Below are 25,202 nucleotides of genomic sequence, written 5' to 3'. Positions count from 1 at the left end.
TCCTGATGGTGCAGTGAGCAAGGGACTCACATCTGAGCATACCCTTCCACTCTTGTGGTGGCCAAAACGATTCATAAAGGGGGTGGTGATGGACAGAGTATCTGAATTAAGCAGAACACTCCTACCCTGTCAAAAGATCAGGGCTTGATCCATCACCGTTTTTTAGCTCACTGCACCATCCCAGCTCAGAACCTGGCTACATGCAAATTAGTCTGACCCTGGCCCAGTGCATCATGGGAACAGGGCAGACCAAACTACCAAGCCATATCTTCACCAGAAAGGAGACAAGCTTCCGGGGACCGGTTTCTGCCATTTCAGGCGTCGTCGGCCCGGCTTGCTTGAATCCTGATGGAGCAGTGAGCAAGGGACTCATGTCTGAGTATACCCTGCCACACCTATAGTGTCCAAAAACGATTCAGAAAAGGGGGTGGTGACCACCTTCATCAAAGAGAATGCCATCCTCGAGTCCTCCCAGTCCGGATTTCGCAGCACCCACAGCACCGAGACCGAAATCCTTGCCGCCACCGATGACATCCGCATGCTACTCGACCAGGGCCACCCTGCGGCCCTCATCCTACTTGACCTCTTCGCAGCATTCGACACCGTCTCACACCGCACTCTCGCAGCCAGAGTCCACGGCGCTTGTATACGAGGAACAGCCCTCGACTGGATCTGCTCCTTTCTCTCCAGGAAAACCCAAAGGCTCAGACTCCCACCCTCCCTCTCCGTACCCACAGAGCTCAACTGTGGAGAACCCCAAGGATCCTTGCTCAGCCCCATGCTCTTCAACATCTACATGGCCCCCCTCGCCACCATAATCAGACAGCATGGGCTCAGCATAGTATCCTACGCGGATGACACCCAGCTCATCCTCTCCCTCACGAAAAATCCCGAAGACACCAGACTCTGTTTCCAGGCAGCAATGAAGGACGTCGCAGCCTGGATGAACACCAGGTGGTCTTTCGCCCTAGTAAACCCACCACTCCAACAGACCATTCCCGAAACCTCAGCATCTTCATAGACTCCTCCCTCACCATGACCCGCCAGATCAACACCATCACCTCCACCTGCTTCAACTCCCTCTGCATCCTCTGCAAGACCTTCAAGTGGATCCCCCATGATTGCAGAAAGACCATCATCCACGTACTCTTAACCAGCAGACTGGACTACGGCAACGCCCTCTATGCCGTAATCAACAGAACCCTTCTACACAAGCTCCAAACCATCCAGAACACTGCAGCCAGACTCGACCTCGGAACCCCACGACATGAGCACATGACCCAACACCTATGAGACCTTTAGTGGCTCCCCGTCGAGAAGGGAGTAACCTTCAAGCTACTCACCTATGCCCACAAATCCCTACACAACATCAGACCAAAATACCTCAACGAGAGAGTATCCTTCCCGTACCCAAAAGGAACCTCCGCTCTGCCGACCTTGCCCTGGTAGAGACCCCACACATCCACAGAGCCAGAGCAGGTGGAAGAGCCCTCACCTACGTGTCAGCAAAGACTTGGAACAAGCTCCCAGTCACCATTAGACGCACCCCTACTCTGCACACCTTCAGGAAGATCCTCAAGACCTGGCACTTTGACTGATCCGGAGCTACACCCCCCCTCCCAGTGCCTTGAGACTTTTACGGGTGAGTAGCACACTTTATAAAACCCTGATTGATTGATTGATTGTTTTTTTGCAATGTATATCCTTTTTTTCTTTTTTTTCTGTTTCTCTTATTTTTATCTTGCCCTTTCTGTAACTCTTTTTTAATTGCTGTGTATTATTCTATTGTATGCCATGTTAAGCTGAATAAACTTTTCTTTAAAACTTATAGAGGTTGTGTTATCTATACAGCAGTCAAGGAAACCACCTACTCTATTAGTATATGCAAAACACTGGGGTACTTTTGAGAAGTAATTCCTGGATAAAGATAACAGGCAACAACCTGTGACCCATTCTCCATGAGGGTTGGCTCCCTCAAAGTTTTCATCCGAACGGCAGGTATTAAGGCAGTCAGTGAGTCGTACAAAGAATAAACGTAGGGAGGGTCAAAATAGGGCTATATTTAACGACCAAAACCACTCATGCCCTAAGAGAGACTGTCAATAAACAAAAAGTGGCCTGGTCAGAAACCTGTAAGTGTGCCGCAACTGGAACTAGTGCCCCAAAACCATTAGTAGCACTAGAAGTGATAACCCGGGTCTGTTAGGAAAAAATTCCCATCAGCCCACCCATGTGGTGGAATGTCGTCATGTGGGAGATGTCACCAATCCAATTCTCAAACAGTGCACCTAGTCATGGTGCAGAGATGGATTAACATGGTGTAAATACAGACCACTGGGCTTCACTGGTGATGCTAATGGGGTGCAGTGCAAAAAATTGAAGTGAAAAACGTGAAAGTAAAATTGATTCCAAGGACCAAAATTAATTTTAATCAGTATGGCACTCGGGTCAAGATTAAAATTTGCCAAAATAGTTTGAAATAATAACTATATGTGGGCAAAGTGAGTGGAGGTCGACATGTTTCAGCTGTATTGACTGTTGGTCTTAGCTTTCTTCAGGACCATTTAGGAAACTGCGACTGCAAATCAAAAAATTAGTGAAGCACGCTAATGTACATTGGATAAGTCCTACCAGTTCCTCTGAGCCCAGATGAATACCGTAGGAAGTCCAAAATTTTATGTATCTCCTAAGGAAGAAGCATAAGCGTGAATCAAAAACCATGTAGTGCACAACAGATTTTAGGAAAACAAGCACAAGATGCTAAGCACACAAACAGGGCGATGGAGACAATCTCTCCCCGCTGATTATACTGCTATGTTTCAATCAGTGTATAAAATCACATCTATGGTAATGAATGTGGTAACTTACCCAGCATTATGTGGGAGTACGCCTCACCTCACCCGGAACCCACTCGGGAAAAAGGGAGGCCCGCTCTAGTTAAGGAGGGAAATGGACAAGAAAGTACCTTTGAAAGATAGCAAAGGGACTAACAACAATACTAGCTACCATTTCCAAAACTATTCTTAACAGAACCTAGCTTTAAACAGAAAAAAGACTCAACCAAGTATAAGGAAAATGACTATAAGACTCTGCAAGAATAAATTAACCAAAAATGGGGGCAGGGCCACTCCTTGGAGGACTCTTGCTAGCGATAAAATGACTAAGAAGAGGCACTGGCGCTATCAGTAACCAAATATTTGGGCAAAATGGCTGAAGACTTAAGGTACGCAGAACCACTCCTTAAGGGACTCTTGCTAGTGCTAAGATGACTCGCCCTGTTAGGGATAGCAAATGATGGTGTGGTGCCCTACCTGTCCGTCGGTACCTCGATGCCGGCGTCCGAGAAGGAACGGAGGTACCGACGCACAGCGCGCATGTCTATTTATACCCTGGTTGATTGGGTAACAGGCTGCAGCTGTTTCTATTATCCATCGCGTCTGCTTCGTAAGAGGGATGCCCGCGCTATAGTGCGCATGCGCTAGGCATCCCAGTAGTACGACGCGTGAGCAGTGAACTGTAACGCGCATGCGCACGGCTTTTCGGCCGCAATGCGCATGCGCGGGCTCTGAGCCATGTATATCGGTACGCGCATGCGCCAGAGTGTACTGCGCAAGCGCCGGTATTGAAACACGTCCAATCGCGATCCCATTACCGGTGTGTACCACCACAAAGTAAACGGAGCGTTAGTGTTGTCAGAAAAACAGACAGCTGTATCAGAGGCACGAAAAGATAGTAAATTCTGAGTGCATGCGCTGAAAGATCTGGGGGATCATATGTACTCATTTATAATCCCTATTACCAATATGGGAAAAAGTAAGTATTTATGTGTAGATTGAGCCAAAGTAGAAGCAACAGTGCATATACTTCTCATGACTACAGGTAGTGACAATTGGACTGTGTATGCTAAAAATAAGCAATTACAAGTGTAGAATAGTGTATCAGGCGCAAAATGACTCAATTTGGTCTGAGATGTAGTATCTTGAATGACCTCAAAGATGATAACAGGATGAGTCAATGTTGAAGACAGATGACAAAAACTCAGGACTAGTTGGATTACAGCGATGTCCACGGTATGTCATCATTCAGACCTTGCATGTGACTTTTCAAAAGAAAATCCATTTCTGCTCCTTCCTGAACAAAAATTTGGCCACATCACTGATGTGAGACGGAATAAATGGCCGTTCTAAAATGACCCATTTCATTTCATCAGCAGTGTGTCCTTGCTCCAGAAAGTGGTTTGTTAGTTTGGTAGCCTGTTTGCGACACCTAATGGTGCTTTTGTGCTCCCCTATTCTTATTTTAATCTTGCGGGTGGTATAGCCAACATATCTAAGGGAACAGGGACACGTTATCATATAGATGGCGTTGTCGGTGTTACAATTAGTATGCTTCTTGAGCAACCATGTCCTCCCAGTCCCTATGTCAACTACAGTGGTTTTCTCAGTCTGAGGGCAGACACTACATGTCCCACAGGGGTAGTGACCAGAAACTGGGGGAAGGTTCCATAGGGTTGTTGAGCCGTCAGTCTTGGTAGTCCTAGGTCTTGTATGGACAAGAGTGTCTTGAAGACTAGTCAGTGAGTCGTTCCTGTATTTCTAAGAAAATACCTAATTTCATTTCAAGATTGCTTAGATGATTCAGAATTAAGAAACCTGTTTCAGTCCCAGTAGTCCCTCTCTGGAATATACCAATAGTGTAAACCAACTGGTGCAACTACCGACCCACACCGGTGGACATCTGTTAGATCCTTTTCTGACGAATCTTGCTACCAACATTTTAGTGCTTCAACCTAGGCCTATGGCCTGGACAGACCATCATCTGATCGAAGCCCACATCACCATTCCCACCCCTCTCCATAGAAACAATACCCCGGATCTTTTTAAACGCCCTTGGAGAAACCTGAATCTTGAGCACTTTCATCAGCTGCTGATGGAACACCATCCTCACCCCCCCTCTGAAGTCTCTCTTGGCTACGATAACTTCTGCGAGTGGCTCAATCACTCTCTAGATATGTTAATACCGGCTAGGTGGAGTAAGACCCGATCTAGTCCTTCCAGCCCCTGGTATGATGCATCTCTTAGAATGCTCAAATCTACCTGCAAAAAAGCGGAACGCGCATGGCGCAAAACTTACGACGTGGACCTCAAGTCGGCCTATAGGGCCTGCACTAGAGTGTACCACCGGGCCATCTGTTCTGCTAGGGCTGCCTTCTACTCTCGGGAGATAAAGAACAGCACAAATCCCACAAAGGTTATCTTTAGGGTCTGTAAGGACCTCACAAGTAAAAAGAACGAATCTACTACTCTTGTAGCCTCTTTAGATCATTGTGAGGATCTGGCTTCATTTTTCGTCGAAAAAGTTGAGGCCATTTATAGGTCATTCTCTCAGTCTTCCATCGAGGAGAATATCATCGTACCTAAGGCCTCTGCACCATTGCTGATCATTCCCAGTCCTACTCTGGAGGAGTTCAAAACCTTGACGACGAAGGTTAAATCCGGCTCACCGGACGACCCCATGCGACCCATTCAATTCCAGGAACTTGCTGAGTGCTGCTACCCGGCTATGCACAATCTTATTGAGCTGTCCTTTAACACCGGCAGTGGTCCTAGTGCATGGAAGCAGGCTACCATCACTCCTATCCTTAAAAAGCCGGCCCTTGATCCCACTAAATCGGAACACTACCGGCCCATCTCCCTGCTCCCCTGGCTAGCTAAATTAGCAGAATCACATGCTAATCGCATCCTGTCATCCCATCTGCAGGAAGCTAAGATACTGGATAACTCGCAGAATGGGTTCCGTGCGGGTCACAGTACCGAGACGGCTCTTCTAGCTGTGGTGGAGCACATCAGGAAGATGTTGGACCAGGGTTAAACGGCGGCACTGATCCTATTGGATCTTAGTGCCGCCTTTGATACGGTGTCCCACCAGATCCTCTTACACCGCCTCGAGGAGGCCGGAGTCGGAGAGAGAGCACTCGAGTGGTTCCGATCTTTTCTTACTGATCGAACCTTTAAAGTGTCCACACCCCCTTTTGTTTCTGCTCCTCGCCCTATCTCTCAGGGCGTCCCGCAGGGATCGGCCCTTAGCCCTACCTTATTTAACTTATATGTTCAACCGTTGGCGGAGGTCACCCATAGTTTTGGTCTCACCATGGTGTCATACGCCGATGACACGCAGCTGGCGGTGGCACTTAATGGAGAGTCCAACATGGATGCTTCCACCTTTCATTCCGCTCTTAAAGCTGTGGCGGGCTGGATGGGGAACAATCGACTCCAACTTAATGCCTCTAAAACCGAGGTTATTATTTTTGGTAGGGAAAGTGAGCTTTGGGGCGACCAATGGTGGCCATCTGAATTGGGCCCTGTTCCCACCCCAGTGGCCGAAGTCAGAAACCTTGGGGTGTGGCTGCATGATAAACTCTCCTTCGTCACTCATACTAAACGTGTAGCCGGTACTTGTTTTGGGGCCCTGCAGTGCCTTAGACCCATCTTCAAGTTTTTTGATGCGGACACCAGACAGATCATTGTCCAAGCTATGGTCCTGGCCAGATTAGACTACGCCAGCTCTTTGCTCTTGGGCGTTAACCAGGCAGAACTAGTCCGCCTTCAGAGGGTGCAAAATGCGGCGGCCAGGATGTTGGTCGGCCTTCCGAAGTTTGTTTCTGTACGCCGTACTATTCAGGATCTTCATTGGTTGCCTGTTGGGCAAAGAATCAAATTTAAGGCTCTTTGTTTAACTTTTAAAATTCTCAAGTTAGCCTCCCCCCCTATTCTTTCACAGACAATTTGTTATTATGTACCTTCCAGAGCCCTTCGATCTTCAGGGTTAAATCTCGCCACTGTGCCACGTTTTAAAAGAGCCAGGATGGGCGGACGTTCTTTCTCTGTGATGGCGGCAGCTCTCTGGAACTCTTTGCCTGCCCCTCTCCGTTCCATCCCTGATCTGCTTTCTTTTAGGAAGGCCTTGAAGACCTTCCTATTTTCTACTGTTTAGTTCCTTTCCCTTTGGCTATTAGTTACCGTGTTGTGTTTCACCATATCCTAAGCGCCGGGACGCCTCTTGGCTGCGGCATCTGTGCGCTTTATAAAATAAAATAACATAACATAACATAACATAACATAACGTAGACTTAAAAAAAGAAACTTTTGAGCCGTCAGAACCAGCTTTTCTTCAATGGCTCACAATTAAGGTGCTTTTGTTCAGTAGTCGTCACTTCCACAAGGCACCTAATGGAGTCAGGAGTGTTCTTAGACTCATATCCTTATTTCAGGGTTTTTTCCATCTTGACTGGTACTTAATTTTGATCCGAAATTCTGCCCTAAGATACAGTGCCAGTTTCACAAACACCAGGAAATATTACTTCTGTTTTTTAACCTCAGGATGAGGCGACATTTCCCTGGGGGTTGCTTGTTAAAAGGACTTTCTGGTTGTAATTGGAAAAATGAAAGAGCGAAGAAAATCTAATTCTCTGTTTTCTGCTTTTGGTCTCATGAATATTGGAAAAAACATCTACATTAGTCATTAGCATGTGGGTGTCGCTAGTTATTGCCGAAGCATAATGTAATATGAGTCTTTAAGAATGCTTAATTAGAGCCGGTGGTTTCCGGTGCTTGGCACCCGTACTTAATTGTAAAAACCAGCATTTATGACAGTTTACCACATGGTGGCACTATTTGTGTAATTTAGCGATGAGCAGAACAACTGTTTATTAATTCAATATACATTAAAAACAATTCATTTCTGATGCCTAAACCATTCTTATCGCTTTTGGGTCCTGGAATAGTTTGAATGATCACACTTTTAGGAGTGTTACGGTTAGTAGTTGCGTAGGTATGGTCGTTGGCAGTGCTGACGGAGACAGTGGATGGTTAAAGCTGCAGCGGCCTCCTGATAAGTGCCCTGGCACATATTTTATTACAAATTAAGCACTGGTCTTTAAGTACCTGGTGCTGTCAAGGAAGGTCTACAAGGGGTGTGGCAGCCTCATGGGTAGATGCGAATGGAGTCTTGCTGATGGAGATTTGTTGGGCTGAAGCTTGGTGTTCAGGGAAGACCTTTGGGAAACATTATAGGTTCTAATCGAATAACTCAATTAATTTTGATGTGGGAGCAATAAAGTCTGCATTGGAGTAATAGCAATTTGATATGAAACCCTGTCATTATATTAAAATATATTATTACTCTTCTCTTTTTTGTGGGAGCTTGGAGGAATCTGGACACCTCCTCATACGGTATGGACTGAGATGGAGAGGACTAAAGTTCCATGTAATGAAGATTACCAGTAAGTGCTTTTTTAATGTGTTCCTTGGGGCATTTATTTAGAGAGCTGGAGCCACTGGAGGTTGGGTTTTGAAGCAGGGCAGTGGCATTCTCTGTCACCATGTCCCCCAGTTCTATAAGAGAGAAAGAGAGGGAGAGAGAGATGGAGGTGGGGGAGAGAGAGAGGTGGTGGAGAGAGAGAGAGATTTCAAATTTCAAATTTCAAATTTTCAAATGTATTGTTTGATTACCAAAAATCACAACAAAATGTTAAAACCATGTAACTCATGTACGCATGTACAAATTTTTAAAAAGGCGAAAAAAGGACTTTAGTTAGTGCAATAGCAATGCAATAAAAATGGGTAAAATTAAAAAATTGTCCGCTTATGCATTTTTCTTTTACGGATCAAGCTCGTTAAGTAACGTGACTATCACGGAGTGGTTTTAAGAACATCTAAAAAAAGAGGGGCAAGTAAGTATGACAGCTGGTTTTGAAGTGCTGAAAACAGTGTTCATATGTGCCTTGCTGATGGGGGCCGGCGGCCGCTAAAGGTTTTGTTACACAGAGATAGCTGGGCCAGCCGGCAAAGGAATTGCTGCCTTTTCTTTCCCAAGCGTTTTTGCAGCTCTGGCAACAAAATTGGTGAACAGGATGTTCAGTTTTGTGTTTTCTTGATTCATAGCTGCCTTTATGGTCTGATGGCATGTACGACCGCCTAGTTTGATCCTCTCCGCTCTCAATAAAGTCTTTCTATCATGTAACAGAGCTGGGCATGTGCAGGCTATGTGCTCCAAGCTTTCGGAGTGGTAGTCGCATTCCCTGCATTCGATTTTGTGACTAAGGCGCCGCCATTGAGGCAAATACTTTAAAAATGCCCATTCGCCTAGCCTTAAGACCATGAATTTGACCTTCCAGAAGAGTGAATAAGTACTTGATAAGTATGATGACTCAACCCCTGGTTTTTAATCGGAGACAATGGCTCAAGTGTGCTTCCTTCTGGATAATTTTGCTCTGTCAGAGTGGATAGACCAGAGCCGAACGCTTTGTGTGATTACGCTCTTCAAAGCTTGTTGTGATGGATTTTTTCCTCAATATTCCGAGACTCAAAGGAGCTGTAGGGATTGGTCTAAGTGGTGCCGATAGAGAGAGAGAGGTGGGGGAGAGAAAGAGGTGGGGGAGAGAGAGGTAGGGGAGAGAGAGAGGGTGGGGAGAGTGAGAGCAAGAGAGGTGAGGGTGAGAGAGAGAGAGAGAGAGGGGTGGGGAGGGAGAGAGGTGGTGGCAGAGAGAGAGAGAGAGAGGTGGGGTGAGAGAGGGGGTGGGGGTAGAGAGAGAAAGAGAGAGGTGGGGAGAGAGAGAGAGGGAGAGAGAGAAAGCGGTGGAGGGAGAGCGAGAGAGAGAGAGGTGGGGAGAGAGAGCGAGGTGAGAGAGAGGTGGGGAGAGAGAGGGAGAGAGAGAGAGAGAGAGGTGGGTTGGGGAGAGACAGAGAGGGGTGGAGGGAGAGAGAGAGAAGTGGGGAGAGAGAGCGAGGTGAGAGAGAGGTGGGGAGAGAGAGAGGAGTGGAGGGAGAGGGAGAGGTGGGGAGAGAGAATGAGGTGAGAAAGAGGTGGGGAGAGAGAGAGGGGTGGAGGGAGAGAGAGAGAGGTGGGGTAAAGAGAGAGAGAGAGAGAGAGAGAGAGAGAGAGAGAGAGAGAGAGAAGAGAGGTGGGGAGAGAGGGGGTGGGGGGATAGAGAGAAAGAGAGAGGTAGAGAGAGAGAGAGGTGGGGGATAGAGAGAGAGAGAGAGCTAGAGGGGTTCCAGGCTAGCTCTGGACCAAGCATGCTTTGTAATAAGAACCTCACCATTTCAGAAAGAGGTTGCTGCCCAAATTCAGTTTCACAACAAGAAGCTCGTGAAAAAAACAGTGCTTCCACTGATTGCGGAAGTAAGCGTTACTTGGGTGTGCCTCTGCTTCTGTGTGCTATAGTGCTGTGATACCACCCAGCCTCCACACTGCAGGAGAGCAGCATGCACAATCCCCCGGATGTTTGATAGGAGACACCATATTCAGAGGACTTTCATGAAAAGAAATCGTAACTCGAAGAAACGTTCTCATTATTGCTTGTATTTTTTTAATTTATACTGGATCATAAAATAAGAAATATGAGAGAGTTAACCAGCTTGTGGTACAGTGTCTTCGGTATTTGACAAGCCAGTGCTTCCTTTCTTGATTTACCTTGTAACTTTTTTCTAACTGTATCCATGGCAACAGCCTCTTTCAAATTCACAAGCAAGGTGCCAGCATCTAAATATGCACACAGTCGGCATCCCAGCAATAAATATGCATTTACGCTCTGAGCTCAACTCTGTCAGTCCAGTGGTCTATAATTTCAACTTAAACCATCCAGCCCTCCTGGTTCGCATGCTGTAGTTTGGTAATTTTAAAGTACAGAGCGACACGCCACAGAATTATTTACAATTTACAGTACTGTATTACTGTAGCAAATACATAAGTTGAGTTTCCCTCCACAAATGCTTAATGGCCGTAATAAATGCTATCAATGTGAAGTGGGAAACAACGAGCAGTGAATTGTGCTGTATAGCACATATTGCCGTTTGAACAGGTTCCATGATTATTATTTTTTTTGGCAGTGATTGGTACCTAGGTAGAGGAACCCAATGACTAGAATGATTTAGTTACTGAGGAGGACAAATGCTGAGAGAGGGGCATTTAAGTTTCAGAAGTGTTGTATCTATTATTTCATTGTAAATAAATAGCAGATAAATACCATTTTCTTTTCATAACTTTTTCAGATCATTAGGATGAAGGTTGACATTGAGGGGCCTATTTACTTGCTGGTTTGTGTCGCTCTTGCGCCACTCAACGTGATTGCCGGACCCCCATTGAGACTTAAGACCAACGTTGATAGACAAACCTGTATTGCAACAAATCCTGCCATGACTGGTCGGATTCCTCGAATCGCGAACCTTTCTCCTAATGCAAACCTCTCTTTAATTCTTTTCCTTTTCCTCTTCCTATTTATTTCCTCGCTAATATTTTAAGAATTTTGTTTTAAATGCTGTAGTTTGCTACAATTGTAATGGTTTTAATTAACCCAACAATAAAGAATTTTTACTTACTCACTCAACGTGATGCAAGACGGACGTAACCGGAAATGAGATTTATGAAGCCATGCAAGTCCCCTTTGCGTGGCCCTCAGAAGCTCCAAAAAATTTAGAGCAAAGCAATGCAGCACAAATTGTTCCGTTGCCTTACTCTGCCCGATGGAGGCTTTCCATGGGTGTGTCACGGGGATTCCCATGCAACTCCCCTGGTTTTTGACGCATTCCCAGATTTACAGAACTTATAAACCTTTGAATGCGCCAAAAAGAGACACCGTATCAGAAGAGGCGTCACGAGGACAATATCTTTATTTTCCTCGTTACTATATAGAAAGAGGAATATGTCTCTCAGGATTGCTTTGGTGCACAAAGGTGCCCTTTCCTGTACAAAAACATTCCTGCATGCAATGCAGGACCCTTGCACCTTGTTGCAAGGGGGCCTGCATTGGCACTAGACTGAAAAAAGGGCACCAGCGCTGGGGAAAAGGCAGGAATGGGCTGTATTGCTTAGAAAATGGAGCATTCCTGCCCTTTCCCTGTCATGCAGTGCAGCACAGCAAGGCAACTCATAAATAGGCCCCTGAGTGCAGAAGGCCAGGGAAGGAAATCATAGACTGCTTATAAAAAATAAAGATGTATTTAAAACAGTCTTTCTGATGATCTTTTTTCCTGTTGATACTGCCATAGATACATCCATTTACTGACAGTGTTCCAGGCATGCCAGTGGAGGCACAAACATGCCTGCTAAGATGGTGGGACATCTATATGTGGTGGGGGGTTCACTGCTATGGTGCCTCAGCCAGAGCCCTCGTCACTCCAGCGAGTTTGCAGAACGCCAGGGTCGATATTGAGTAACAGGTGCATTGTCCCTGTTTTCACCTCAGTGCACGTTTAAAAAAAGCGCACCGGGCTCAAACACGGACATTGCACACTACTACAAGTAATGTGCTTCCCCTAGGACAGCTGCGAACTTGCACTCCCCTGAGGGCTGCACAGTCTTTCTTTGTGGAGGCGGCACCTGCCTGCACTTTAAAGTGGGTTCAGAGATCCTCCTGCAGGCAGGTGCAGTGAGTGACTGTACCTACCTGCAGGGGATTATCGGGGGGGGGGTCCAAGGCGCCCTCTTTTTATCATTGGTGGGTTCCCACTCAGGGAGTGCAGAGTCAGTGTGCCTCTTGACAGCCTAGTTTGCTCTGCTCCTGCGTCTGTAATAGGACACAGAGGCAAAGTGTTTCCCTCATTAGCATGGGGTCAAGCCCCAAAGCTAATGAGGCATCAACCCCTGAACATGGCAACAGCACTCTATGTGCACCGTGCTTTCGGTATTACAGAAGAGGGCAACATGTCTAATGGAATAAAAGGCCAGTCGAGACCTGGCCGCTCTTCATCTACAAAAGAAGGGAAATGTATTTGATCGGAAAACCTCGGACATTTTGCCAGGAAACTGTACTAGCAAGGATACAGAGAGGCAGGGGGTGCTCACTTGTGGTCTAATTAAACTCTGCAAGATTCATATCCTCAGCATGACAGACAAAGGATAGAACATTATTTTCAGGGCCAAAAGTGCACGAGATAGGGTCCAACGGCCACATGCATCAACCTATTTAGGAAGTGCAAACGGTGCAAATCGGTAAATTTGGCCGTTTGCACTTCCTAAATACGTTGTTGGGATGCATGAAACAATGTTTCAAAATTCGCTTTTTTTTGCATTTCCTAAAAATGCGAATGCATTTAAGGAATCGCATTTGTGCGGTTCCTTAAATGCAATGCATCAATTTTTAAAAAAATGCGAATTTTGAAATAGGAAGTGCAAATTAACACGAGGTTGACCCCCGTGTTAATTTGCGAAAATCTTTAAAAAAGCACAAAAATGCATTTTGGAAAGTGTCATGTTACAGACACACACAGATACAGCGGAAGAAAAGCAGGAAGACAAGAAAGAGGATCCGAACAGTAGAAAAGAATGTCATCAGCATAAACCGAGAGTTTAACTTGTTGGGAACCATATAGAAAACCAGAAATAGAATTGTTCTGACGAATTTTGGTAAGAAAAGGTTCCAGGGCCAGGACAAACAACAGAGGAGATAATGGACAGCCTTGACGAACACCTCTTCGGAGATCAAAATATTCTGAAGTCATACCATTAACAAAGATTGACGCTTGAGGGCCAGAATAAAGTAAGGAAATAATAGAAATACATTTGGGTGGAAATCCCGCCCATTTAAGAGCATGGAACATGAAATCCCAACTAATCCTGTCAAAAGCTTTCTCAGCGTCTAAAGAGATAGCAGCTAAAGGAAGATCTAGGGAAGAAGCCTTACTAAGGATGTTTAAAAAGACATGTGAGTTTTCTGAAGAAAGACGGCCTTTAACGAAACCGGATTGCTCAGGACCGATTAAGTCGGGTAATAAAGGATCCATTCTAAGAGCCAAAATATTTGCCAAGATTTTGTAATTGGTGTTGACCAAGGAAGTGGGTCGATAGTTCTTACATAAAGAATGGTCTTTATCATCTTTAGGGATCAAACAAATTAAAGCTTGTTGAAACGAGCCACTAGACAACCCCGCTACAAGAAAAGATTGAAATAGAAGTAAAAGTTTTGGTAAAAGAAGAGAAGCGAAATGATTGTAGAATTCAATGGTGAAGCCATCAGGACCAGGGGCCTTTCCATGGCGTAACTTTGAAACAGCGTGAGAAATTTCTGTAAGTGAGACATCTTGTTCCAAAGTTCCAAAATCAACATGGGCAGGGGGAGGAGGAGGAATAGAACGAAAGTAGGAAAGAAGATCATCTGAGGCAGGGATGGTTTCTGGGGTATAAAGGGTTTTGTAAAATTTGACAAATTCGTGTAGAATGTCTTTATCTTTGAACAGAGAGTCACCAGAAGAAGAGTGGATAGATTCGATTTTGGTACGCTCCTTCCGAACCTTCAGGTAGTTGGCAAGCAATTTCCCCATTTTGTTCTGACCACCGTAATAACGTGAATTACATTTTAATAAGAGATTGGAGGCGGCGTCAGTAGTAAATTAGTTGAACGGAATTTTGGCGTCAATGAGGTCTTTGAGAGACGATTCTGAGTTAGAGGAATAATAAATGAGTTCAAGTTGTTTAAATTTTATGAGAAACTGAGCAGATTTGGCTTCCATTAATTCTTTCTTCTGAGAAACAAAGTTTATGATGAAACCTCTAGAAGCTGCTATGAAAGAATCCCATATCATGACATAGGGAATATCAGGAGTTTGGTTTAGGGAAAAGAATTCAGTGGCAAAAGAAGTAAATTGTGTGCAAAAATATGGGTCGAGGAGTAAGGAATTATTAAATCTCCATCTGCCAGAGTGAGGGGAAAAGGGAATGAGATCGATATCTACAATGACAGGAGCATTTTCCGAAATTAAAATGGAGCCAATATCAGAGTGTATGGCATGTTGATCTAGGGACTTACTGAGAAAAATATAATCAATGCGGGATTGTGAATGGTGGGTTGGGGAATAGAAACTGTATTCTCTAAGGTCCGGATTACATAGTCTCCAGATATCAACCAATGCATTATGGTGAACGGCGTTGGTGAATTGGGAATGCATTTTAGACGGAGAGAATTTTGCTTTGGAATTCCTGTCAAGGATAGGGTCATAAATTTGATTACAGTCACCACCCAAAATAATATAGTCATCATTAAGCGTAGCCAATTTGTCAGCGATGGAAGGCCAGAATGATTTATCTATACCAGTAGGAGCATAAACATTGAAAATAACAATAGGAATTTTATCTACAAGCAAATTAACAATTACCCAACGACCATTGGTATCACACTCATGAGAAACTATAGAAACATTTAACTTTTTATGGAACAAGATCACAACACCATTTTTCTTGCCCGTAGCAGGAGAATGAAAAACATGGCCCACCCAACAACGTTTGAGTTTTAAAGCTTCTGCATCTGAAAGATGAGATTCTTGAAGAAGGGCAACATCAGTTTTAAGCCTGGCAAGATGGGATAATACCCGTTGCCTTTTAATCAGGTTATTTAAACCATTAACATTCCAAGTAGTAACCCGGAAGGTGATTCAATGAAAAAATATGAAACAGTAATATGCTTACTCAAAATTGAAAAGAGAAAATGTGTAGAACAAAGCCAGAATAAAAGGAATGAAACCAGGAAATAGATCAAAAGAATAAAGAAGACAAGGAAAAGAGGAGTAAAGGAAAGATAAAATTGAGAATAGAGAAATAAGGAAGGGAAAATCAGTAATGTAGGAAGAAAAGGAGAGAAAGAAATAAAGAACAAGAAGACAGTACAGGTCCAAAACAGACGACTGTAGAGCATACTTACGAGAACAAACGAACGATTGGGGGGTGACGGCGTTAAGAGACGACGACGACAACAGCAAGAACGGACACCAACCCTCGCCATAGGAACTTAAAATATTCACAAAGACAGTGTGACACAATTGGGATAGAAAAAGGGAGAAGACGTTAAATAAAGAGGAAAGAATATGAGGTCAGGACAATACTATTCAGGGGATAATGGGGAAGCATAAGAGATAAACAATACTCACAACAGACACAACAAGAGTGGACAGAATCAGCAAGATCACATTGTCATGTAGAGCAGTTAATCAAACAATCCTGGAGGTGTCCATAACGTCTGCTCCATGGTGGCGAAGGAATTCTTGCAACACTGCAGGATCATCAAATGTGGTAGTCTTGTCTTTGTAAGGGACTTTGGGGTGAAGGAGACCATATCGGTCACCAAGGGCTCTCAGTTGAGGACGCATGTCCAGAAATTTCTTCCGACGATCAGCGGTTGCTTTAGCTACATCTTGTGACAGGAAAAGACGATGTCCTTCCCACACATTTTTTTCTTGACTTTTGCACCTGAAAGAACTGAAGGAGATCTGTATATTGAAGAAACAGCATTATAACACCTCGAGGTTTGACGGAAGTCTTGGGACCAAGGCGATGGGCCCTTTGAATATTGATGGAAGAAGAGCAGGGGAGTCCAACATTTTTGGAAGAAAAGATTGGAAAAAAGCCGTGGGATTGGACCCCTCTGAAAGTTGGGGAAGACCATACAAGCGTAGGTTATTTCTGCGATTCCTGTTTTCCAAATCCTCCGCCTGTCATTTGAGTTGAAGTATGTCAACCTCCATGGATGGAATACGAGAACAGGAAGTTTGAAGAGACTCTGTTGACTGTTCTATAAGTAAAACTCGAGAATCCAGGGATGACCATTTGTCCTGCAGAGTTTGGAGGGTCTTGGTAGTCAAATCCATAAATGGTTTAAGGGCTCGTATCTCCTCCAAAATAAGGTCCATAGACGAGGAGGAGGAAGTACTACCTGGTGAGGGAGGATCTTTCTTCAGGCGTTTAGTTGACGCTGAGTTAGTGGGAAGTTTACTTCCATTATGTGATTTAGGAATTGTCCCAGATGCCATTTCAGGTTTTGATGCAGTGATATCTTCCATGTCATGTAAGGCGGAATCATATTCTGAGCATGTAGGTAATTTTGTAGCCGTTGAGAGTTTCAAAGTACAAAGTCTCCCCATAAGAAAACAAAGTACAAATTAACCAGGGCAGAAACCACCAAAAGTCATTCCATGAGCAAGCATATGTTCAAAAAGTAAAAAAGGAACAAATGAAGAGCATGAGGAAAAAAAGAAAATAGACAAAATGGCGGCAGTTCAGTTGAGAGAAGACATTTGAAGAAGGAGTTAGTGGAAAAAACCATGTGGTAATATATGATGCAAAAAACAGAACTTAAGATGAGAGGATGATGCAGAAAAAATCCTTTGCGCAGTGAAAAGTGAATATACACCATTTATTGCACCTCAAAAAGCTGAATTCCTGCAATGAAGGAAATTCAAAATGGCGGCCGGGACTGGGAGGTCTGATTCGCGGCAAAAAATACGGGAGAAAAAGCCGCTAAACTGATAAAACTAGAGGGTGCTGTCGTGCCTGTCCCAGTTGTTGTCGCAGAAGTACCATAGAAGTGAAGATCAGTCCTCAACTTCCCCTTAACACCACCAAATGCCAGAACATGTAACCTGGTAAACAAATGATGATGTCTTGAGGGAAGAAGGGAAAATAAAACAAGGTAAGTGAGGGAAAAAACAGGATTCTCTTGTGGATATATTGTCAAGAAGGCAGTGGAAATTCTGAAGGCTGGTGTATCTCTCTTGGTATTCAACTATATCAAAGAAAGAAAGCAAGAAAGTATTAGAGTCCCCCCCTTACTGTCTAGACTATCTATGTGCAATTTATTCCTTTTAACTACCTTTCCATTCCTATGCACAGCAATGGATGTAGGAGAAGCGACCACCTATAACAGGAGTGGGAGGGGCACCAGCTTCTTAAAACAGGATTACGTGGACCTTCTGGAAACACGATAAACTTAATTAACATAGGGTGAGACGGGAAACATCCTTTACAACGCAACTTTTACCACACAGTGCTTTTACATCGCAACTTTTACAACGCAAACCATTACAACGCATTGCGCTGGGGGGCGCTCTAGGATAGGGAATAGATTTAATTTACTATCCAACACCTTCCCTACTATCCACGGGGACTGGAGTTGGAATAGTAAATTAAACTATTCATGGAGGGGGTAAGCCTGAATTATTCCTAACAATTATCTCACCTATTATGATGACTGGATACACATAGAAAGAGAATCCGGAAAAGGAAGGTGCCTATACTGCACCAAAATAATATAAGGAATGCTCTTTTGCAGTGAAAGAGCCAGTTCAACCAGAACCATCAATCGTATATTTAGTAGCGCATCCAAAGCACTATCACGAGAGAAAAAACAAACTCATGTGAACCTCACACTCGGCACACATGAAGAAACTAAGATGATTGCCGACCAACGTAAATGTAAATCGTAAAGGGCGGAACTACCACCTATTAAACAAAGTAAACTTCAGACCTATGCCTCTAAGTAAACAAAACGTTCACCCTAAGAACAAGCGTTGCACCAGCAGAGGAGATCTTCGTAAGGTAAATTACGTTAATTGCAGAGTTCTTCACACCGCCAGTCGCTGCAAAACCCGACGAGCCCGAAGACGCCACCACCATGACCCGGAAACAGACAAAGTGGCCCCAGAACCGCAAAGAGAATGCAAAGCGTTGTGGGAGCCGAGAGGCAGGCTTAAGATCAGCCTCTTCTCTTCATGCGCAGGCGCTAATGTTTGCGCATACGTGTAGGGGACTCATAACGTAATTGCCAACCAGCTCTCCGCTCTGACTTTGCCAACCAATATGGCAGGCACGACAGGTGCTTAGTCCATCTCATCCCTGGGTTTGCAGGAAGTTAATCTCTTGGAAAACCATTCAGGAAATGTCATGTATCTCAGGAATTGCGGAGGTCGGCTCTGGGGCACAAAATGGCGTCCGGGACCGGGAGGTCCGATTCGCGGGAAAAATAAGTGATAAAAAGCCGCTAAATTGATAATACCAGAGGGTGCTTAGCTCACCTCATCTCTGGGTTTGCAGGAATTCAATCTCCTGAATAACCACTCCAGGAAATGCCATGTGTCTCAGGAGTTGCGGAGGTCGGCTCTGGGGCACAAAATGGCAGCCGGGACCGGGAGGTCCGATTCGTGGCAGAATTAAGAGCAAAAAAGCCGCTTTAATGAAGAACACATGAGGGCACTGGGCTCACCTCATTTCCAAAGCTTGGATACGGCGGTTTCCTGACTCGAAACGCCAGATGTGTCGTCCAAAGGTCGGGAATGGCGAAGGTGAGTCGCGGAGCCTCACCGCAACGCCGCCATCTTAGGCGCCATGTAGCCACGCCCCCCCACCTTTAATTAATCTTTTCCACAGATATTTGCTTGAGGCAGCATCCCAGTCATCATGTATTTTGCACCATGTCAGGTCAGTTTGGACCCAGCAATATGCAACTCAGTCTTGACCCTGCTCCAATAGGAACAGTCAAGCCTGAACTGCCAGGCAGTTGTGCATGAGTATTGTTTTTTATTTTGTTTCAGGAAAACAATGCAATTCATCGGTGGTCATGGTCTGTCTCTGTACCTGTAAAGTATATATTGTTTCTAGATAACTCAGCTGAAGGAATACGATTTGAAATATTACAAAGTTATATGCTGAATCTCCTTTGCTATGTTGCTATGTTACTATTGTACCATTGACTGTATGGCATTTATCACATTGGTAATAAAACCATTTATGTCACTTTTCCACAAGGTTGGGCAGGTTCCAAATATTTAGCTTTAACCTGTTCTAAAACCTACCACGTGAATAACTTGAGTGCTATGCATCATGGAATAGGGAAAGTGAGAGCGTAGGTCAACACGTCTTAGATGTTTGATTCATCCAATAGGGATTGCTTTGAATGATGCAAAGATTAGAGAATTATCATCTTTAATACAATGTTTGGCAGATAACACAGCAGGTGCTTTAGCCAAGATTGAGGAGATGCTTGTGATTAGATTGATGGTTATCCAAAACCGAATGGCTTTTGGCAAAGAGGGAGGCATTTGTCATCTACTAAAGACACAGTGTTGTCCAGTTAATAGTGAGAGTATTGATATTTATGTTTTATAACCTGACTACCATTGTGAGTGAGATTCACCCATTAGGAAAACCTGGAATTATGGAAAATATATGTTAATAAATTAGGGGGATAGTCAAAAATATATGTGTGAAAGTTGTTGTTTCATTAGTTATAATAATTATAGTTATAATGAGTGTTTCTTTAATGTTTAAGGTTTATGGATCAGTTTGTGTTACAGGAGTTATAAGTAATTGCAGGAACAAGAAGAAGATGAGACATACAATGAGACTTTATTTTTCTAAATGAAATAACATTTCTGCATTCCTTCTTCTAGTAATTGAAAAGTAAGATACCACCAAACTGTTACAAATCAGTCATCATTTTTTATCTTGAAGGATTGAAGAAGTTTTTTTTGATGAGAGAAAGGCAGAGGTCTATGACAATTTAAGAGTGTTACAGTGGACATATCCTTTAAGAAAAATTAGGACAGAATTTTAATAGTTTGGTGCTGTGATACTTTTCAATTATTAGAAGAAAGATTGTGGAAATGTAATTTCTATTTAGAAAAATAATGCCCATTACAGTTTATTGTTTAAGTGCTCACTGCTATTGGCTCACTGCTGTTTTTGCCCCGTGTCTACCTCTCTGCAAAAAAAACCCCTTGGGATTATTTCCTTCAGCAATCCAAAGCTGCTTCTAAGTATAGGGACTTCCTTGTGTTAATATTAGCTCCCCCTCCCTGACATCCGTCATTAGGGGATCCTCCATTTGTTTGAAAAATAATGCCCACCATATGTTTGGTTTACTTGACATAATTAGGCAGCACTAGGCAACATTATTATCACAGAGGAACACAAATCAATTTTACATTGTTCGCTGTGAAGATATTTTACCAATGTCTCTGCCAGGGACACCAGTCTACATGGGCACAGAGGTTGCACATTGCCTCGACTTTTGTCAATTGTAATCTACGTATCTTCATCTGGATGGACTACTGGGTTTCTGGTTGGCAGAGGTATGCACCTTGTCCAAGAAGGAACCACAATCCTAGTCAGGGTAAGTCAGATACTCACCATAAATTAACGTGTGCTCGCCCTCTGGTAGCTTGGCACAGAGCAGGCTTAATTTAAGAGACAATGTGCAAAGTATTTGTGCAAATTATTTGTGACAACACCACAAAATGGCTCCACAGCAGTTTAGAAAAATTGATTATGAATTTTTAAAAAAACAAGACCAAAAAGACAAAAATCCAATAAATCAAAGTCAAGATTACAATTTTTAAAAATTCAGAGCAAAAATAATACTTAGAAGCATTGAGCGCCTCTCGGGGTTATCTGGTTGCACTTTACTAGGGCAAAGTCAACAGTTCAGGTCAACCGCAATGAAGCACGGATGGAGTACCAGAGCCACGTAGGGCCTGCTGAACAAAAGTACCATGATCTATGGTTGCAACAGTGAGATGTGGGGTGCAGCAAAGTGATGCTTCAGTGGTGTTCCTGCAGTTGAGGTGATGCATCAAACTTTTCCACGCAACAATGGCGATGCGCTGTATTAGAAGACAAAGCGGAATTTCCGAGATGCATTGGTTCCAAAGCGGATGCGCTGGCTTCCTACTTGCAGTTGAGCAAATGCATCGAACGTCTTTCTGCATTGCCAGCGATGCGGTGGTTCAGATGCTCTGGTTCCAATGGTGAAACGCTGGTACCAGGTGAAATCTGCCACTTCTCCTTCTGCAACACTGGTGATGCATCAATTCTGCTCACTGGAACAAGCAGCTGGATCCACTTCGGATGAACCAGGTACAGAAGCAGGGGGTAAGACTCTTTGATATCCCTTTGTCTTAAAACAGGAGGCAAGCGAGCATGACCTTGGAGATCATTCTGGGTTCAAGCAAGGTAGTCCAGTTCTTCCTCAACCAGGCAGCTGGCAGCAGAGGCATCCCAGCAGAAAAGCAATTCTTCCAGGGCATTAGTTCAGCAGAGTGGCAGTCCTTGTAGCAGCACAACAGTCCTTCTTCCTTTCAGAGTTTCTTCACAGGGCCAATGGTGTCTAATTTGGTGGGGTCAGAAACCCAGTCCTAAAACCCAATTGTGTCTTTGAAGTGAACATGATTTCAAAGAGGGACTTTGAAGTGCAAAGAGTTCCTCCCTCGTAGCTCTGGCTCCAGACTCACTACAAGGGGGTATGCAATACTTTTTGTGGGGACAGGACACTATCTATTCAGGTGTAAGTGTCAGCTCCTCCCTCACATCCTTCCCAGGACCACCCATAAGGATGTGGATTCCACTTAGTCAAACCTAACCTTCCTTTATGTGTGATTGTCTAGAGGGAATGCACAAAGTCCAGCTTGTAACCCACCCCAGAGGTACATTGGAGACAGGCTGCAGGCGCACAGAGCCAAGAGCAGAGAAATGCCATTTTTCTAAAAAAGCATTTCTAAAATAGGAATGATAAATTGAACCTTGTCAGCAAAGGCAACAAGATGGCCGACATGGTAGGAGCACCGGAGAAGCGCTCCTGAAGGACTGGATTGCCAAAACGGTGAATATCCTAATATACCCACGGACATCACGCCACTTTCCCCCTGGAACTGCATAAGGACCCAATACTACCCTCAGAAGATACCTGCAACATCGTAAGAGAAACGGCCAAGGCGATCGCGCGGCCGCAATACCATCAGAGGAAGAACAATCGGAGCGGACAGCAGCATAGGTGGAGCACGCTGCTCGTGATTGCATGAGGCTGGAAAGCGGAGCAGCGGAATGACCCAAGCACGCTGCCTGTTTGGCGGTCAGAGCACAATACTGTTTGAGCAGACAGCGGCGGGGGAAAAGGATACGTTGAGTCAGCAGCGGTGTTTGTGGTGTGGGCACGCTGCCAGTGATCACATAGGCAAAGAGAGAGAGGGCTGCAGTGTGAAACAAGCACACTGCCCGTGCACAAGAACAAGTAAGATCAAATTTACCCCAAATATGCGCTAGCAAGCGTTATCTCACACATAGATCTCTCCAGCTGGCCTGACCTTTATGCCCGTCCTCTACATGGCGGCTATTTAACGGTTACCGCGAGAATTAAAAGCAACTCAATCAAGCGCCCGCCCATATCAATACGCAAGCCTCATTTCAAGAATAAGGCAGACACAACCAGTAGGGAAACGACTGTTCGATCTCCTCGAGAGAATTTTTAGCTACACTCTATCTGCTGCTGGTTTCTGACTGCTGCCTGACCTTAAGATGGCGAATGTGAACAATTGTTGCCTGGTGAAGTAATATGACTCAGATGGCTGCCTGACTTCTGTTGCCTGACCTTAAGATGGCAAAGGTGAATAATCAATGCCCGGTGAGGTAACATGACAAGGGATAGTGATAAAATGTGCGAAACTACCCACGGACCACCCAATCGCCAACCCGAAAGAAAAAAAATGCAAACATGGAATAATCAATGTTCGGTGAGGTAACAAGACAGAAAACTGATAAATTGTGCAACCATGAAACACACTAAGGTGGCCACTGACGGAGAGGACCTAGCCAAGGAAGCTCCACGCTGAAGGTAATCTTCTGTTTTAAAAACCCCAAATAACCTAGTCATCCTCCACCATCGCCTATTGATTTGATTTAGTCTTACCATTATTATTGGCAACCAGTTCACATACCGAGGGTGATGAGGGTTGGCCTAGAGAACGCATGACGAGCTACTGTGCATCCTTCGAAGAGCCCGAGATGGCTTGGGCTCAAGTTAGCTCAGCAACAAGAGAGCGTTTTCCTACTACCGTATCACAGATCGTTCCCTCTGATGAAACATGCTGTGTACTCCCGTCTTCCCCGAGCCCCTAAAGTTGTTGCGCTACTATTCCTGCGGTCATTATCACTAAACACCTGGTAGTACATCAGTTTCAGTTATGATACTGCATTGTAAACTAGGTACATGGCTTCTCGGCCTTCGCTATTCACTGTGCCCCGCCCCCTTTTCTTGGGTCTCTACTTCCAGGACCCCTACTAATTGGGCTACCTCTCCACCCTTATTCTTTTGGGCTCCATTTTTCGCTGCTTACTACGCTACTTCAGTCAACATGGCGCACAATACTTACAAGGCCTCTAACCCCTTTGTCCAATCTGGCGTAAACTCGGTTAAAATCATCTACCTATCCAACCTATTGCTAAAGGCTAAGCAAACCTTTAAGCACAATACCCTCAAGAGATGGCCTGAAACACTGATATCGGACACATATACGTCAAATAAGGGCACTTTAGCGACTGATCTCATCTTCTACACAAACAGAAGAGCACAGTGGAGAAAGGCCCTCACCTCTATGCTGCACTCAAAACAGCCCAAAACTCCACGTTTTCCGTTTAACCACGCTTTCATCCCCGACACTTATGGCAGAGCTCACTATCGCCCTTTACAATAATGGTAATGTTCTTATCCAAGCATCGGACCTGAACCTCAAGCGTTTCAATTTTGCCTTTTTGAGGTTCAAGAACTCTCTAACTCCAACATCTCCACTGTCAGTCAAAATGTGCCACTCAATGGCTCTGATACAGAAGCAATTGATGGCCCCTCTTCCCCACTGCCCTCGCTCACGTCTGCTAACACGATCCACTCAGCTCGACCAAAGTTAACAGATGCTATCCAAACCCCCCACACCACGAACTTGGATAACCCACGTCTATCTCGTGCCGAATAAGGTTTAACTGACCTGAGTACCTCCCACCTTGTTGATAGCCGTACCAAGGTTTCTCCTCTAACTTGCCTCACTTCCTATCCTCAATCCCTGGTATCACACACTATTTGTTCAAATAACAGCAATGATGACAATCCTAGCTATCAGACAGGATTGGATACTCACCCCTTAGGCCCTGGAACTTCCAATCTCATAGCCAGGAACCTTGTTGATGTTTCATACACATTGAACACTAACAGATACTCACCCTCATCATCACTACACGCTTCGCCACCTTCTACTCCTCCTAACACTTCTCCGCCTCTCTCTATTCCCACTCCAAAGTCTGATCCCTATTTCCAGTATGACCCTATCTCACTATGTAAATGTAAATGTAAATGTGGGATACTTGTAAAGCGCACTGTTACTCTACCCGAGTGTCCTGGCGCTGTAGACCGCTGGGGAACCCGTCCTGGTTTTCCCTGTGAGATGGTCCCTTTCTGGGTATCTCCAGGGTGAAACCAGGCATCCCCGGCGTCTGTGGGGGGCCGTTGTAGAGATGAGGCAAGCTTAATGCCCAGAGTTACCGAGTGTGTTCCCTGGTTAGAGTAGGCACTGAGGCGAGAATTATCGAGTCCGTTGACCCTGGTCCAAGACCCAGCCGCG

The 25,202-nt window shown here is 44.7% G+C and overlaps 1 protein-coding gene across 1 annotated transcript in view; it reads left to right on the top strand.

Moving 5' to 3' along the window:
* LOC144755033 (uncharacterized) overlaps positions 1 to 25,202 on the top strand; it is a 326,794-nt gene that overhangs the window by 83,726 nt on the left and 217,866 nt on the right. The window contains exon 4 of the mRNA XM_078643485.1: positions 8,202 to 8,281. Coding sequence (XP_078499611.1) covers positions 8,202 to 8,281 — 80 coding nt within the window. The remainder of the gene's footprint in view (positions 1 to 8,201; positions 8,282 to 25,202) is intronic.

Source organism: Lissotriton helveticus, chromosome 5_1 (genome assembly GCF_964261635.1).
Source record: "Lissotriton helveticus chromosome 5_1, aLisHel1.1, whole genome shotgun sequence".
Classification (NCBI taxonomy): domain Eukaryota; kingdom Metazoa; phylum Chordata; class Amphibia; order Caudata; family Salamandridae; genus Lissotriton; species Lissotriton helveticus.
This window is presented reverse-complemented; position numbering and strand designations above follow the sequence as displayed.